Consider the following 16,264-nt stretch of genomic DNA (forward strand, 5'->3'; position numbering starts at 1 on the left):
TTCTTTTAATTTTATATTTTGTATATGTAATGGAAATAACATACCATTACAGAGCATATGTACAATAGTTTATAAATAACATACATGGGGTTTATTCATATACAAAAATTTTATTGGCGGTGGTCAAACAAATTTGGAAATGACTTCAAGGACAGAGACTCATTGTATGACATTACTAAACTATGATCTTAGTGCCAAGGAATGAGGACTGACAATTTCTGGAGACCTATCTCTTGGTTCACAAACCTATAATCCAAAGGGCACAGTGATGGAGAAGCCTCAACAATGACAGAGTTCTAAGCTCCAAATTGGGTAGCTTAACAATAATCAGATGAGTTCTTTGCACAGTCAAAAAGGTATACATCAAAATAAAAAGAGTTGGAAAAGTATCAAAAACTATTATTATTATTATTTTTTAAATTATAGGTTTTTATTTACAAGATATATGCATAGGTAATTTTTCAGCATTGACAATTGCAAAATCTTATATTCCAATTTTTCCCCTCTTTCCCCTTACTCCCTCCCCCAGATGGCAGGTAGACCAATACATGTTAATATGAAAAACTATTATTTTAAAAGCAGAGAAAAGGGAAGGATGTAGTCAGTACTGGTAACAATAGCCTGTAAAAAACACCCGCAGGCTATTCTAATTCAAGAATAGTCCATTTTTATTGCTCTTCAGGTATCATTTTATATTTAAAGGCATTAAGCTTTAGACTCCTCTCTCTGTAATATCCTCAAACCCTGTTAGTCAAACGTCTGAGATTTTTCTGAGAAGATATTCTCCCCCTCCCACCCTAAATCCACCATTTTGCTTCCTTACAATTCTTACTCAATACCTACCTATTCTTAACAGCATCCCTCTTCTACAAGTCACCCAGGCTTAAAATCTTATCTGTATTCCTGGCCTCCTCCCTTTGCCATAACATTCAATAAATTACAAAGTCTAATAGATTTTATCTGAGAACAATGTCACTCTGATGTGTGTACATGTTTGTATGTGCACACACACCTACACATACTGGGGAACCAGGGCTGTGAATTCAGCAAGACAAGAGAATTCTCAGCTCCCTTTATCAAGACAGATTTGCACTTGGGAGTCATAACTTTCTCTGGGGGACCAAGGTGTTAAATGTCACAGCCATCCTGGGTCAGAGAGAGAATTAAAGTGCTTCTGACACCACAACAGACTCTATCCATCCACTACATCACACCCATTTTTGTTTAGTGTATTGTCTTTGGTCACACAGCTATTAAGTGTCTGAAGAGAGATTAAAACCCAATTTGTTTGCTCCAGGCCCCAGCAATGACAACTATGCCAATTAAAACAGAGGACACACATACATACTGCAAGTTTGCAAAGCAATACATGTTGTCATTTGATTCCAATCAGACATAAAGCTGTAGAAAGTGTTTTTGAATTTGGGACTTTCCAAGTTAAATTTAGCATCCTATTCACTAAACCAGTCTCTTCCCCATCTCTTGTGAATTTTAGTCTCTGCCTTGACAGTATGAAAAGGTGGGATGATTAGTTTAGTGACAGAATGAAGAATAAAGTCAGAAATTAAAAAGACCTTGATTGTCTAGAACAGTGAGCTCAATCTATTCAGAAGTGCCTTATTTAATGGAAAATTCCAATATTTAACCTATATTGGATTATTTGCAGTCTTGGGAAAGGGGGAGAAGAGGAGAGGGAGAAAAATTTGGAACACAAGGCTTTGCAAAGGTGAATGTTCAGATCAGGGAGGAATGGATGGCTGTTCATCGTTTCTTCCAATCCTCTGCAACACCAATGTTTCCCTTTAATTTAGCTCTATAAATTACTATTTCTAAAAAAGAGCTTTGAATATGTTCTTCCTTGCTCAAATACCTTTAATGGGTCCTCACTGACTGGGTGAATTAAGCTCAAACTCGTTAGCCGACCAATTGTTGTTCCTCAATAAAGTTACAACTGCACTTTTTAGCATAACTCCTTAATCATCCTAAATACATCCTATACTTAAGAACTAAAACAACTCTCTAAAAATGACCTACAATTTCCTCCACCTATACTTTTGCTTATCATTCCTTCATTCTGAAATCATAGGATCCCAGACCTGGAAATGGAACTGACTTCAAAGATCATGTAAATCCAATTCCTAATTTTTGTAACTAAAGAAATGGTTCCAGAGAAGCCAACTGACCTGCCCAGTGTTATAAAACTAGTAATGAAGAGGACTGGAGTCTGGACCAGGGAACAAAGCTGTCAAAATGGCACAGCTCCTCATTCCTGTATTCAGGGGCTAAAACTAGAACAAATGAAATAACCCTTTTGACATGTAAAACACTCCCACTCCCACTCTAAGAGCTAAATGGGAATGTACTCCTCTCCCCAAACTCCTAGCCAACCTGGAATTCTCCTGCTGCACATTAGCCCCTGAGAATCTGGAGGAGACCCTGTAAGGGTACAATTAATGCATGGGGTGCGAAGGGGCCATGCATTCCAGATGGTGACTACTGAACCTTTATAAAGCCCATCCTTTGCTCTCTTATTCGTCTCTCAAAAATAACCTACTTGATTGCTTTAAATGGATGATTTCTGGTTCTTTGTATAGCCTTAAGACAATTTATTTAGCCTCAGGACAACTAAGAGTCTTCTAAGATGACCTCTGTGTCTGTCTGATCTAGACTGATGATTCTATGATCCCTGAAATGCATTGCCTGTGTGAACTTAAGAATACTTGTTTGACCCAACAGTGTATAGTTTATTATAGCAGGGTATAGTCTGCTAATTTCCCAAGTTTCAAAAGCAAGCAAGGTTTCCAATGAAACTCTACGCTGTGTTAACAGGCATACAACAAGATTTGAAGTAATTCCCAATGAGTATATATTAACTCATATGTACATGAGCATATGCTATACATGCCCAGCACATTGTCCGATATATATATAGGCTAAAAGACTGTGTTCAAGATATAACTAGCAAACCTCCGTTACCTGCTGAACGGACTTTCATTTCCCTTCTGTTTTGATTTGTCATTTCTATGACTACATGAACACTCTAGATAATAAATAACAGCACAATATTGCTTAGAAGACTGCCGTAGGTTTTTCCAGCTTTGTCACTGGCAGAACTTAACATAGCTCACTGCATCCTTGTTTGTTATTGTTAATGTCATCTACCTACCTCATGAAAAATGCAGCAAAAATGAACAAAGTGCTACTTAACTACTACGCTAAGAGAAAATGAGTTATACAGATGAAGGGGGTGTTACTACCTGGTGGATATGGTGCTGGCTCAAAAGGAGGAGCAGCCCCTCGAGGATCCTGATAAAATACGTCTGCTTGCTGTGCTGAGTATAGCTGGGAACCTCGTGGTACCATAGGAAGAGGTTTGGTAACTGGCATGGAAGGCAGGTCTGTCGGTCCCCTGGGGGGTACAGAGTGGGGAGTCACAGGTAAGGCAGAAATGTTCTTAGGTCCAGGTTCCAGTCTAAAAGCAAAAGGAAAAATGTTTTCATGAACATTTAAGTTGTCTAAAAAAGATCCCTCTGAATCATTATGCTATGTATAACAAATTAATTTGGCAGATTCTAGAAAGTAGCTTTTACTAATTTTTGTCATCCCTCTAATAAAAAATAAAGTGGCTTATTTCTCCGATGCTGCTTTCTTTTTTAATCATTAGCTTACAGAAATACAGCCATAAGAAAAAATGGGAACTAAAGAAGGAGTTTGAGATCAGAAAATATCTACTGTTTCTTAACCATGTTTATACAGAGGAAACCCCAATCAATAGTCAGGAAGCTCATACAGGTCAGGAGGGGATCCAGGAGCACTGCTGCTCAGGTGGTCAATCTTCCCTGGCTTCAGGCCAGAATCGTAGCTGGAGTCAGTCCCTCGGGGGATCAGCTGGGTCACTGCATTCCCTGCTGACACAATTCCATTCGGCAGGGCAGTAGGTTTTCTGCTGGGCAGGTCCACTGCCCCTTCTTCTGAAAGGATAGCTGCTGAAGGTAGGCCCACCTCATTGAGCTGGCCTAAGGAGGCACTCAGGGGTCTTCTGGGAACCAGACGTTTGTTCATTTTACGAAATCTTCAGAAAAACAGAATCACACACAAAAACAATAAAAAAATTAAAATTAAATTAAAAAAATTAAACCACCAACTAAAAGGAACAGTTTCTCACAAGCATAATAGGGAAAACTTCACATTCTTGTCATATAAACTTTCCAGGAATCAGATTTCTTAAAATAAATACCTGATCAGATCCTCCTTTTTGAACTAACAGTAAAGCATTGTAACAGAAAATATCTTTTATCTACAAGAATGTGCATGTAGGAAAATAAACAAAAAAAATCATGTATATATCTCATTCTGCCTTGTACATTTATTTATTCAACAAATTAAACATTTGTTGATTGAATGAAACATTCATTATGAATATTCTGATTAAAGTCAGAAGCATTTTGAATATGTGTATATTCACTGTATTCTACTACTCTTTTATCATAAGTAGTCCACTGAATCACTCAAATCATTCTCTTAATAACAAAGCATTTTGTTGAACCTCCTACAGAGTACATTAGAGGAACAGAAGGAAAAAAAAACCTAGATTCTGAAATCGTTTGCTCTATTGTGTTCAATGATTTCAAAGAAGCCACTTTTATTAAATTCTCAGAGGAAAACTATCATAAAGGCACATAAAATACTACCAACCAATTTAATGGACAAGTTCAACTAATTGGAAGCGGCAAAATTTAACTGTTATTGTAATGAGAATTATGACACCTATTTAAAGAGTAAGTTTCTTAAAATTATTCTTAAATAAACAATACCCTAAAGGTAAGAAGGAAATACAACTGGGTAATTTACAGAGACATATGAAATGAGAAATAAGCAAAGGGGAAAAAGAAGGAAATTTCTTTTTCTTATAGCTTGCCAGAAAAAGCCAAAGTAGACATGAGATTATAATAAAGTCTAAACTTTACTGTAGTTAAAAATTTAACAGAATCCCTTTTCAACTATGAAGGGAAGTTTGTTCTAAAATAGTGATTCTTTTGGTACACATTTAAATTTAGAAATCATAAATAACATGTAATTATCTCAAATCTCAAATTATCTCTAAGCATACTATGAGGGAGGAAAGCCTTCACTTTTCAGATGTAACACAATAATTTCCCAAAATACTGTCACTCCTTCAGGAGATATATAAATACAAAAATGTTGCTTTCTCAGTTTTCCCTAACACACCCTCCACCAATTTGGTTGCTATTTTACTGCTCTTCATTTTTGGCAAAATTCTTTTAAGTTATTATATCAACATTAAAAAATTGCATTGGTATAACTTCTGCTAACTTTCTGAGTTTCAAAGCCAAGCAAGGTTTCCAATAAAACTCTATATTGTGCCAACAGGCACACACAAGATCTGATGTAATTCCCACAAGATGGACACCTACTTTTCCAATTCATCCTGTGAGTGTGCAAATGTGCAGCTGGCCCCCCGGGGGCACCCTCCTCTCTGTTTCATGTCTCGGCACATGTAAGTTTTATACTTGCTGTGCTGAGGAGGCTAAGAAGCAAAAATAAATAAATTAATCAGTGAAAAATTTAAATTGTACATAGTTTAAAGAGTTTTAAGAAGCATTTGTCTTGAAGTTTCAGAATAAAGAACAGAGTAATGTAATGCTTTCTGCATATTTTAGTATTAAAACACAGCAATACATTTTTCAATGCACAACCACAATCTTAGTAATCCACTATTTTCCTCCTAATTTTTTTTTTTAATGGCAGTGAAATCATTATAGTTTAGGATTATAAGCATGGCTTTTATTAGTTTATAAAATCAGTGCATCCAGAACAATGCAGAATCTTAAAAAAAGAAAAAAATACTTATTTAACGATAACCACATCATGCTTTATTTAATATACATTTTAAAGCCTTCGATATCAATTAAAACAATAAAATTTTTATTAAATGACACTTCATCAAATCACCAATCTGCAAAATGCCAGGCAAGTTTATTACCATGTTTTGGGATTCTACTCTGTAAGTGAAGAAAGCTTTAAGATTTTCTTTCCTTCTTAAGGGGAATGAAATAAAGCACTTAGGTGTGAAAGTCCTTATCTTTATATTACTCTATATGGCAGACCTTTACTACAAGGTTAAATCTTTACTTCAATATTTCTAGATGACCATAAGAACCACCCAGTTTACAAGGATAATTATGAAAAAACTGAAATTTAACTTTTTGCTGGCATCTCGCTGATGCTCTTTCAAAAGTATTGCTGATTCAATTTTGCAAAGTATTACCCAACTTTTCTTTTTTATGTCTGAGCCTTTAGTGACTTAATGTTATTATTTCTATATTACCTGCTGCTGGTCTGTTCCTTTCTTGCTGTGATTCTGAATATAATCAACCAGTCCATGTACCACTGTGCGCACAGCAACCAACCCATTTTCTAGCTGTTCCCAGGTTGGAGGAGGGGCATCTATGGAAAATACAAGGAAGAAAAAAGCAAGAGCATTATATAAAGCTGTAAAAAATATCAATTAAATTCAATTATGAAAAAGAGCAAACAATTTTTAACTATGCAAAAGATGATGCTTGGGCATCCAAGAAAAATAAAGGTCTTTCTCTACAATATGTCCTTTTAACTTTCCATCCAAAGTAGGAATTAACATAGAAACAGGGGTTGGCATAAGCTTTTTTCCCTTCTATTTTCAGTAAAACCATTAGCTTAAAAAAAAAAATGCAGAGGTTTTAGGTAAAACAAGCAGTCTGGTACCTCACCTCCTTGCTATTGTTAAAGTATTTCTTAGATCACTGATTTTAAACATTACAAGAGATGCTTAAAAAAAAAAAAAAAAAAAAAATTAAAACAATCACCAAAAAAAAAATCCCCCCCAAAGAGATGCTATTTAAAGGAACTCTAAAGTAAACTGTCTATACTTGTAAAATGAAAATGAACAATTCATTTCTTTGCCTGGATAACCATATATAGAAAAGACTTTTGTCATTTACCAGGAAAATAAATATAATTAATGATAATTTTTAAAAATTTCATGTAAATAAGGTAAAAATTTCATTTTATAGAATTATAGATTTTATAAAATTCCAGAGTTCACACTTGATGACATTTCCATTTTCAAGGTAGGTCAACTGAACTTGTGAAGTTTTAGCTGTTGCAAAACTTACCATGAATTAAGCTGAAAGTTGTCCCTTAAATATATGCCAAATGCTTCTTATTGTGCTTATAAGGAGGACAAGTCCAAACTCTCCTTCCAAAAATCAGTCCTTTACACATGAGAAGAGCTCCTAAGTTTTCTCTTTTCTACTCAACCTCAATTCCTTTAAATGATTCTCATTTGGTATGGATGGGGAATGGACAAGCATTTAAATTCCTACTATGTGCCAGTCCCTGTACTAATAAATCCTTTACAAATTTTATCTTATTTGACCCTCATAACAACTTTTGAGAGATAGGTGATTCTAGGCCCAGCACTCTATCTCTACTGTACTTATTCAGCTGCTTCCAGGTATGATGTGTATCTCTACACAGAAAAATTAGACCACACATTGGCCTACTTTAGTTAGGTCAGAATGAGCAGTTTAGAAAGGTCACTGATATATACAAAATTTTGAAAATAAAATGCAAGCTTAGATTAAGGAGCCATTGATGCAACATGGAGAAAGTAAATAAAATTTTAAAAAAACAAATTAAAAGTCAGCATAAGTTTCTGATATTTTCCAGAATAAAGACCCACTTTTGAAAAGAAAAAAATTATAGACGCTCCCCCACCAAGATAATAGACATATCAAATACTCAAAATTCACTTGTAGTTTATCAATCCCAACAGCATAGACATCATTTGATAAAAACATCACACATAATAGGCTTCACACAGCAAGTTTATTTATTAGAATATCAATAAATATATGATTGGTGCTATGTGGCAAAGTGAGTTCATAGACCCAGGATAATGAAAATCTCTATGAACTTTTGGCAAATAAGGTGGCAACTATTTCCCTGGAGGAATCAATCTCCTTTTTGATGCTCATTTCCCAAGATCTTCAAAGGCTTTTCCCTTCTAATTACTTCAAGTGTGGAAAAGAGCTCATTTTTCTCTTCAGACTAATTCTACTTAGCTAAAATAACAATGAAGGTCTGTGGAATAATGGATAGAGCAATGCATTTATTAAACACTTCTTAGGTGCTAGGCCCTGGGTTAAGAACAGCAAAGACAACAGGCATTCTGTCTAAGACTCAGAATCTCAAAAGGCTGACCAGTTATATAGTAGAGAGAGTTCCCAATGATAAGATTACATATCTACCCTCTATTCTTAAAACAAAGGCAGCTTATCTTGTTCTTCAACCAAGTGTACTGCTACTGTAACACAGTCCAATATTAACAAAAAGATGCTATTAAAAAAAAAAACTTGTAAAATTATAAAAAATATGTAAAAATTTTAATACTGATTAACATACCCCAGTTTTTTTTTTCTATTGTTTTTATGAGCCATATATGACTCAATAAGCATTTATTACTTTCTGTGGGCCAGGCAAGGTATTTTAAAGATAAAAAGCAAAATAGTTTCCCCCAGCAACATATTTAAAATAAATCCAAAACAAATCCAAGGAGATATGGTTCTATTACACGAAGAGGAGTCATGTGTAAGAAGACTGGAAAAGAAGGTTGGATCTTATGGAAATGTCTTACTTCTGAGGGCAGTTAATTCAAATGAAAAATATATGATACGATCTTAAAGATATTAAGGATTATTAAGGATTTATTCAGTACAAGAGTAACATGATCTGACAAATATAAGAGATGTTGTAATGGTACAAGTATCCTTTGGTGCAAAGAAAAATGAGAAATCAAAGTTAATTGCCAAAATTGTGAATCCAAGTAACGTGAAGGGTAAGAGAAGTGATTTTGGGGACAAAGATAATAAATAAGTTTAAACACACTAAGTTTGAAATAACAGTGGAACATCTAGTTTGAAAGATTCACAAGGCAGTTAAAGATGCAAGAATGGAGAGCTCAGGAGAAAGAGACATATATATATATATCTGAAAGTCATCCACATAAAGATGATAATTAAACCATGAAAGATGATGAAGTCACCAAAATAGAGTGGAGGGGAAAAAAAAAAAAAAACAGAAATGGCTAAAGATAGAATCTTGATGGTGCACCCATAGTTGGGAGAATAGAGAGGAATTGTTGTTTACAAATGAATTTAACTAGCAGTCCCTTCCAATTGTGAAGGTCTACAAATGTTATAACACCAACTGTGAGCTTCTTGAGGGCAAAGACTTTCTTCCTGTGTCCTCAAGAGTTTAGAAGAGAGACCCGAAAATACTAGGTGTTTAATAATTGTTTTTTGACTGAAAGATTCTTCCATTGGAAAGGCCTCCCCTCACCTTCACACCTAAGAATTTCTCATTTCTCTCAATACTTGGCTCAAAGCTCCCTGTCAGGCACTGGAGCACTGGGGTAGGCCCCCCTGCCCAAGGTGGAGCCACAAAGTCAGTAACTGGAGGGCTGGAATGAAAGAAGCCTGAGTGACTGACCTGCTCTGAGGAGTCACAGAACCCTCCCCTAACTTAAAGTGCCCTCAGGCATGATTTGTGTTCAGCCTAACAGGGCTCTCACAATTGCTTCCTGCTGGCCAGTTTCTCCAAGTTGTCATGTGGTCGCTTCACTTAAGAAGTGTCACCTACATGGCTGAAACTTGCATAGTAACCATGTGACTCATCTCTCCCTTGTGAACTTTGTAAAAGCATGTATAGAATTGAAAGAACCTAAGAAATGACAAGTGGCTTGCATGACCCCAAGGCCCCAAAAGAGAAGGCCAGGGTCGCTGGCCCAGCAGAGCCCATGCTGGGAAGAAGGGCACAAGGAGATTGGAACATGAGGATGGGGCCAAATGATAATGAGTCAAATGAGGGCAAACCTGATAGAGCTGAGGGAGCATATACCTAAGGAGAGCCTCCAAGGGAGAAGAGACTGGAGGCACCTGTGGCAATGTCCCAATGTGAGGCAATGAGAGCCTGAACTCAAAGGAGAGGAGGCAACATACTGGAAAGGTGCAGTCAGGGCTTCAGCGAAGACCAGGACATGGCTGGGAGAATAGGAGGAGGTCACCCACAGTGTAGACCTGGGGACCTGGAGGACAGGGTTGCCCTCTCCAGTGACAGGAAACGGAGGAGGTGGGAAGAGTTGGGAGAGAAAGACGTCTACTGGATGTCCAGTATGGAGACAGAAGGCAGTCTAAAGAAGGATGGGCAGTCTGAGAAGCATACACCCAGAGAAGCACTACAATACATAAATGTTAGCTACCTGGACTTGGGTCAATATTTGCTAATAGCTCCAGATGGGGTCGCAGGCGATTCAGGTTTGCAGGATCACCAGTCCTCTGAAGAGCAATTGTTAGTTCCTGAACACTCTGTGCAAATGAGGCTGGGGTCTGCAACTTAAAAAAAGATAAATATTAACTTTCCCAGAGGTTAGACAACCTTTTTCATTTCCAAAGGAAAATCTTTTTTTTAATCACTCATTTTTGTGGCTTACTGCATTTCATTTTTTACCTGGGGGAAAGATTCAATTTGTCACAATTTTGATCCATCAAATTCCTTCTAATCACAAAAGTTAATCTGAATATATAGATCACCATTCCCCAAATAATCAAAAGCTACAAATAGGTGAATCAGAAAAATTAATTATCAATAACTACCTGAAAATTTATTTAAACTCAAAATTAGAGAAATGTTCATTAAAAATAACTTCTGAGACATATTACAATACCTAATTCACCACTGGTGGAGCTGTGAAGAAATAGGCACATTATACTACAAGTGGAGTGGTGAAGTGATAGCAATCTTTCTGGGAAAACAATACAGCATTATGTTGTAAGAAACACAGAAATTTATGAATCACCTATTTATATGTTGGGTACTCTGGAATATCTACAACATGAAATGCAAACTAATTTAGGAGAACCTAGCAGCTTTTGTGAGGGCAGTATTTGAATTATCCTTTAAAAGACACTAAAGGAGGCAGCTTGAGTTTAAAGGAGGCACTTGAGTTTATTGAGCAGTCATGTATGCTTAAGAAGTTTTGATCCAACAGATACTCTAAAGGATTTTTTTTAAAAGAAAAAAAAAACTTTAATAGAAAATCACTGGAAGACTGTTCACATAGAGAAATTGTGACATGAATGCAAAGAAATATTATTGCACTTCAAGAAGTAAAGTGAAAAATATGAAAAAATTTTTAAAAATTAAAAACATTTTTTAAAGTGACATGAAAACACATAATAAGACTTACATACATGGAGTAGTTCAGAATCAAAGAAAATTTACACACAGAAAAAACTGATAGAAAAAATGACAGAAATGATATAGGGAAAAATGATACAATTCAGAAAAAATACACTTAAGAAAAGTTAATTCTAAGAGGGCACACATGATTGCATGATCTTAATAAAGTTAATATACAATATTTTTCAAAACTGTAATACAAGTTTATAATTGTGCACAATTTACAATCTGTATTTGAATGTTTTTTGCTCTTAGTCATCCAATCATCTCTATCCACACACAAGCAAGAGACTAAAGAGACATGCTAATTTCTTCAAGGTGGTGACATACACACTATTATTACTGCAGAAAAGATTTATCTTGACAAAGTGACAGGATCTATTTCTTTAGTAGCAGTGCTAATTCATAATCCTTTTATTCATGAAAGATTATCAATGAAGAAAGTGATAAAACAAATTATAACCCTCAAAGCCTCAGAGCATATGTAAGAATAACCACTTTACTCACTAATCCAAAACATGACCTTTTCCTTCTGCAATTAATGTGGAAAAAGTCTCTCTGCCTAAAATTGAAGAGATAATATGTCAGAGACAAATCCATATCTGATAGGTTGGCCTACTTCCCAGATATCACAAGTTCCACAGATTCCTTAAGAGTTTACTTGAGGAACTCCAGAACTGGGACACGTGTGTCAGAGTTGTTAGGGATCCCTGGAAGAATATTCTGATAAAAGTGGCCATGTCCATATAACAATAAGAAGCTCCTTCAAATTAGGTTTTTACCAAATGTCTAGGGTTAGTAATTGTACTTATGAATATAGTCTATTGTACTTAATATATTTGGAGAACTGAATAACAAAACTCAAAAAAGAGAAGAGAGATTAAAACAACGTGAACTCAAGAACACACAATGACCCTAAGGAACAAACACTGACATCAATCTGTCTATTCATAAAAAGTAAATGTCAACCTTAGAGAACCATTAGAAAATAAAACTTAGCTGTACAAAATATGAGCTGTTTGCTTTCCAAGTAATGAAAATTTAAAGATAAGTCAGATATAATAAGGAACAAAAAGAGACTTTACCTTGTCAATAATAGACTGCATGTGAGATTTATGTGACTGGTCTCCATAAAGAAGAGAAGACCATTGGTCTGGGGCAATGCGCAAGCCTGCCTCCATGGCAATCTGAACTATCTGGGAGTCATGTTCCCGACGAAGCGCTTCATATGTCCTAAACTCCTCCTTCAATTGCATTAAAGAGGAATCTTCATCACGTTTTGTCACCTGAGGAATACAACAATACACACACACACACCACACGAGAAAAATCCAGGCCAAATTATGATTATAATGCAAATGTACAAACATAACCAAAATTCTGCTTTCTGACTCCCACACTAGAAAATAAATTCATCCTTCTGCCCTCAGGGAAAGTTGTATTTTCAAATTGTATGGTTTCATAAAAGACTGCAATAGGAAGAATGAATAAATATAGCCAAAGGAATTTATCAATGCCAAAAAAAGACTATTTCACAAGAGGGATTAGTGATAGGAGACCTGTTATTTTATATTTGTTACAAAAATTTTGCTTTTCATCTTTTGAGCAGAAGGGCAGGATAAAACAATATTAAATGAAAAAGCAAGAATTTTTGATATTTGCAAAGTACTACATCATTTTAATCTTGTTTTAAAAGAAAATTCGTCTTGGCATTTTTATTTAACAAATTTTTAATAACCTGATTAATCCACCTCAAATCATAAAACTCTTAACATTCTTTTTAACAACTGAACTAAGCTTGTCAAAGCCTAACAACTCAGAAGACAATTCCCAAATTCTAGCACCACTTAAAATTCAACAAACCTTTATTTTACAATTTGATATTCAAAGAACATTTTTAATAGTTACTTTTCATAGTTGATGATATAAAATAATAGTTTCTTTTCTATCAGGATAAATCTTATTTTAACAAATATCACCAAGATAGTAATTTTTATATAGCAAAAACTTTCTAAGGTCCAGATTGTTCAACTTTCGAACAACATTTAATATACTGTCTTTATAATCTAGTGAAGACTTTCAAAGAACATTCAGGCAGTTTTGATTCATTTAACATTTTTATGTGAAGGACGAGACTATTTCTTAAAACCTGGCACCCAATTTATGCCAGTTTTGTACCTTGAAACAGGAGGCTCTGTACAATAGCTGAACAACATGTCCAATGCTGGTTTTTGAGGCCTGAGGAAATCGTGGCTCCAATCTTTGCACCACAAATAAAACTAAGACTTTTCGAGACAAAGCAGATCCATCTTCTAAGGCCAACAGGACCAGTTTCAGGGCTTCCTCCTGCATTGCTGGAATAGTCAGGTAAGAATCAAATTTTATTCTGAGTTGTCACAGGAAAATTCTTGTAGGTTCTCAGGTTTGATAGTATCACATTCCCTCCCAGTCTGGACAAAGTGCTCCATCTTAACATCTTAAGATCAGAAAAGGACATTAGACATGAACTAACATAACTCCTTACCAGAAAAATTCAATTCCTCTGTCTATGTATAACATACCTAACTCTTCATGGCCTGTGGCCCATCTGTCCTCCACTATCTCACCAAGTCCGTCCCAAATTCACACTCACTACTTCCATAACACTTACTCTCTGCTGTACTTTTTACTTTCAATCTTTCCCAGCATTAGTCTTTTCCAATCGAGTCTTGTCATAATATGGTCAAAGTATTTAGACTTCAGCTTCAATTGCTCCTTCCAATTAGTTAATTTCTTTAAAATTTTATGTCCTTGCTCAACTCTCCTCCAGGATGACAATTCAAAAGCTGTACACTACTATAAAAACGCCGCTTTGACTCTATGGGCCATTGTGGGCAAGGGCTTTTTAGCATATTCTCCAGAAAGGCCACAGCTTTCCTTCTAACAAATTTTAACTTCATAGCTACAGTGATCTTTGAGCCCATGACTATCCAAACTGACACCACTTCCATTTCTTCTCCCAACTGCTAGGAGTGAGCAGAGACGATGCCACGACCTTAGGGTTTGTTTTTTTTTTCATGTTAGGCTTCAAGTCAGCCTTTTCATTCCCTTCTTTCATCCCCAAAAGGCTTTTTAATTTTCCATTTTCTGCCATCAGACTGGTATCATCTGTACATTTGAGACTGATGATATTTCTCCTGGCGTTCTTCACTACAGCTTTTAAATGACCCTCCCCATATATAAGAATTAGCTTTTAAAAGTTTGAACAATTAAATACAACTACTAAATAAACTAGAAGAAAGCTGTTGTTGCTGCCATTCTGAGTTACAGCATCTCTCAGAAAAACTAGAGCATTTTGTTTCTAAAGAGGAAGAGACACCTACTGGAGACAATACTAAGACAAATGTATAATTTGAAAAGAGAGCAGAGAAGAAAAGTGAGAAGTGACAGGTGATGTCACTGAGAAGAACAATGTCTACAGCAATATGGAGTCCACTTACAAAGACAAACAGCTTGAGATACTTTAGTACCGTCAGGTTTTATTACCCAGTACAATCAATGTTAATGAGTAAATGAAGAGATTAAATCATGGCACAAAATCCATCCAAATTGAGTAAAAATTTTGAGAAAAGTTTTAGTATTAATAGCATTAAACTTCAGATTTTTGCACAATTCAAAAGAGTGGAGATAACTCCCTCACCAAAATAATAAAACAAGAACCTCTGGAAATTCAAATGTCTTCAGCAATCCTAGACAAGATTTAAGAACAACTAGTAAAGATAGATGATACACATACAATATCATTAATAAAAATATCTTTTACCTGGTCCAAGGAACTGGCAGCCTCTGGCCCTGACTGCTGCCCAAAGATTCGAAGAAAGTTGTTGAGGATTCTGGTGCTGGAGGATTAGTTCTGTGACAGTCCGTTCCCCTAAAGATCGAGCTGCCCTCATGGCACGAATTCGACCTTCTTCTTCCACTAGTTGGCAGTGGACTAACGTCACCAATTTCCTCTGCATTGGGCGGCTCAGAACACTCTGAGTGGTGCTGTTCAGGCCTACTCCTTTAAAAGACAATATAAAAATTAATCTAAACTCTAAGATGGAGGTTAAGCTAGCAATCACAAAATGTAACCTAATTTTAATTCGTGATAGCACAGGTGGGAATTAAGTCAAAAGCCACTGAACTATCTACCTGAAGATTTTTCACCACAAAGAGATCAAAAAGGCAAAGAAACAATACATACAAAAAAATATTTACAGCAGTTTTAATTTTTTTTCAGCAGAGGAAAAGAATCAGGGCCATAGGACTGATAATGAACCACCAAAAGAAAGATGATGGACTCAAAATGTGAAATAAATAAAATTCTGTAACTTCTTTTACCTAAATTGTTCTGAATTTTATTTTAAAAGGTTCTTTGTGAGTTTTATTTTTCCTGGTTTTCCCGAACAGGTGTAGGGAGGGAGAAATAAGAAATGATAGAAGAGAAAGAGAATCCCTGGAACATCTTTTTAAAAATGCATAAGAGAATACAAGGCTACAATATTTCACAGATAAGTAGACTGGATTTGAAATTGAATTACATTAACTGGAATATATTATGCAGAGAGCATGTATGTAATATTATTTACATACTACTTAACTTCATGTATATACATGAAAATGCCCATTTTATTGGTGGATAAATTCAAAATAAAAAAAATTAAAAAAAAAAAAACCCACCTGTTTCTTAAGGATGTCATAGAAAGGGTGACTTAATTATGTAAAAATTTTCTTGACACTCTTGCAAAAGATCTTTATTGCTATACAGTGTTAAAAACAACTAAAAAACACAATATATGCCACTGACTAGGGGATGGCTAAACAAATTATACTACATGAATAATACAATGTTGTAGGTACTATGGAAATTATTACTGAGCCTTAACGAAAACAGGAAGAAATTAAAGAAACACTCAAAGATGTACATGAACTGACAGAGTGT

General features: G+C 35.4%; 1 protein-coding gene across 4 annotated transcripts in view; it reads right to left on the reverse strand.

The window, feature by feature from the left end:
• The window catches only part of RC3H1 (ring finger and CCCH-type domains 1), a 71,183-nt gene that overhangs the window by 17,388 nt on the left and 37,531 nt on the right, over positions 1–16,264 (reverse strand). For 3 of the 4 annotated variants that reach the window (XM_031936919.1, XM_031936920.1, XM_031936918.1), the window contains exons 4-11: positions 15,104–15,343; positions 13,480–13,655; positions 12,387–12,587; positions 10,322–10,454; positions 6,350–6,468; positions 5,436–5,548; positions 3,791–4,072; positions 3,258–3,472 (exon numbers count right to left, since the gene is read on the reverse strand). In XM_031936919.1, the coding sequence (XP_031792779.1) occupies positions 3,258–3,472; positions 3,791–4,072; positions 5,436–5,548; positions 6,350–6,468; positions 10,322–10,454; positions 12,387–12,587; positions 13,480–13,655; positions 15,104–15,343 (1,479 nt within the window). The remainder of the gene's footprint in view (positions 1–3,257; positions 3,473–3,790; positions 4,073–5,435; positions 5,549–6,349; positions 6,469–10,321; positions 10,455–12,386; positions 12,588–13,479; positions 13,656–15,103; positions 15,344–16,264) is intronic. The other variant, XM_031936921.1, reaches the window with a different exon arrangement.

This window comes from Sarcophilus harrisii, chromosome 4 (assembly GCF_902635505.1).
Source record: "Sarcophilus harrisii chromosome 4, mSarHar1.11, whole genome shotgun sequence".
Classification (NCBI taxonomy): Eukaryota; Metazoa; Chordata; class Mammalia; order Dasyuromorphia; family Dasyuridae; genus Sarcophilus; species Sarcophilus harrisii.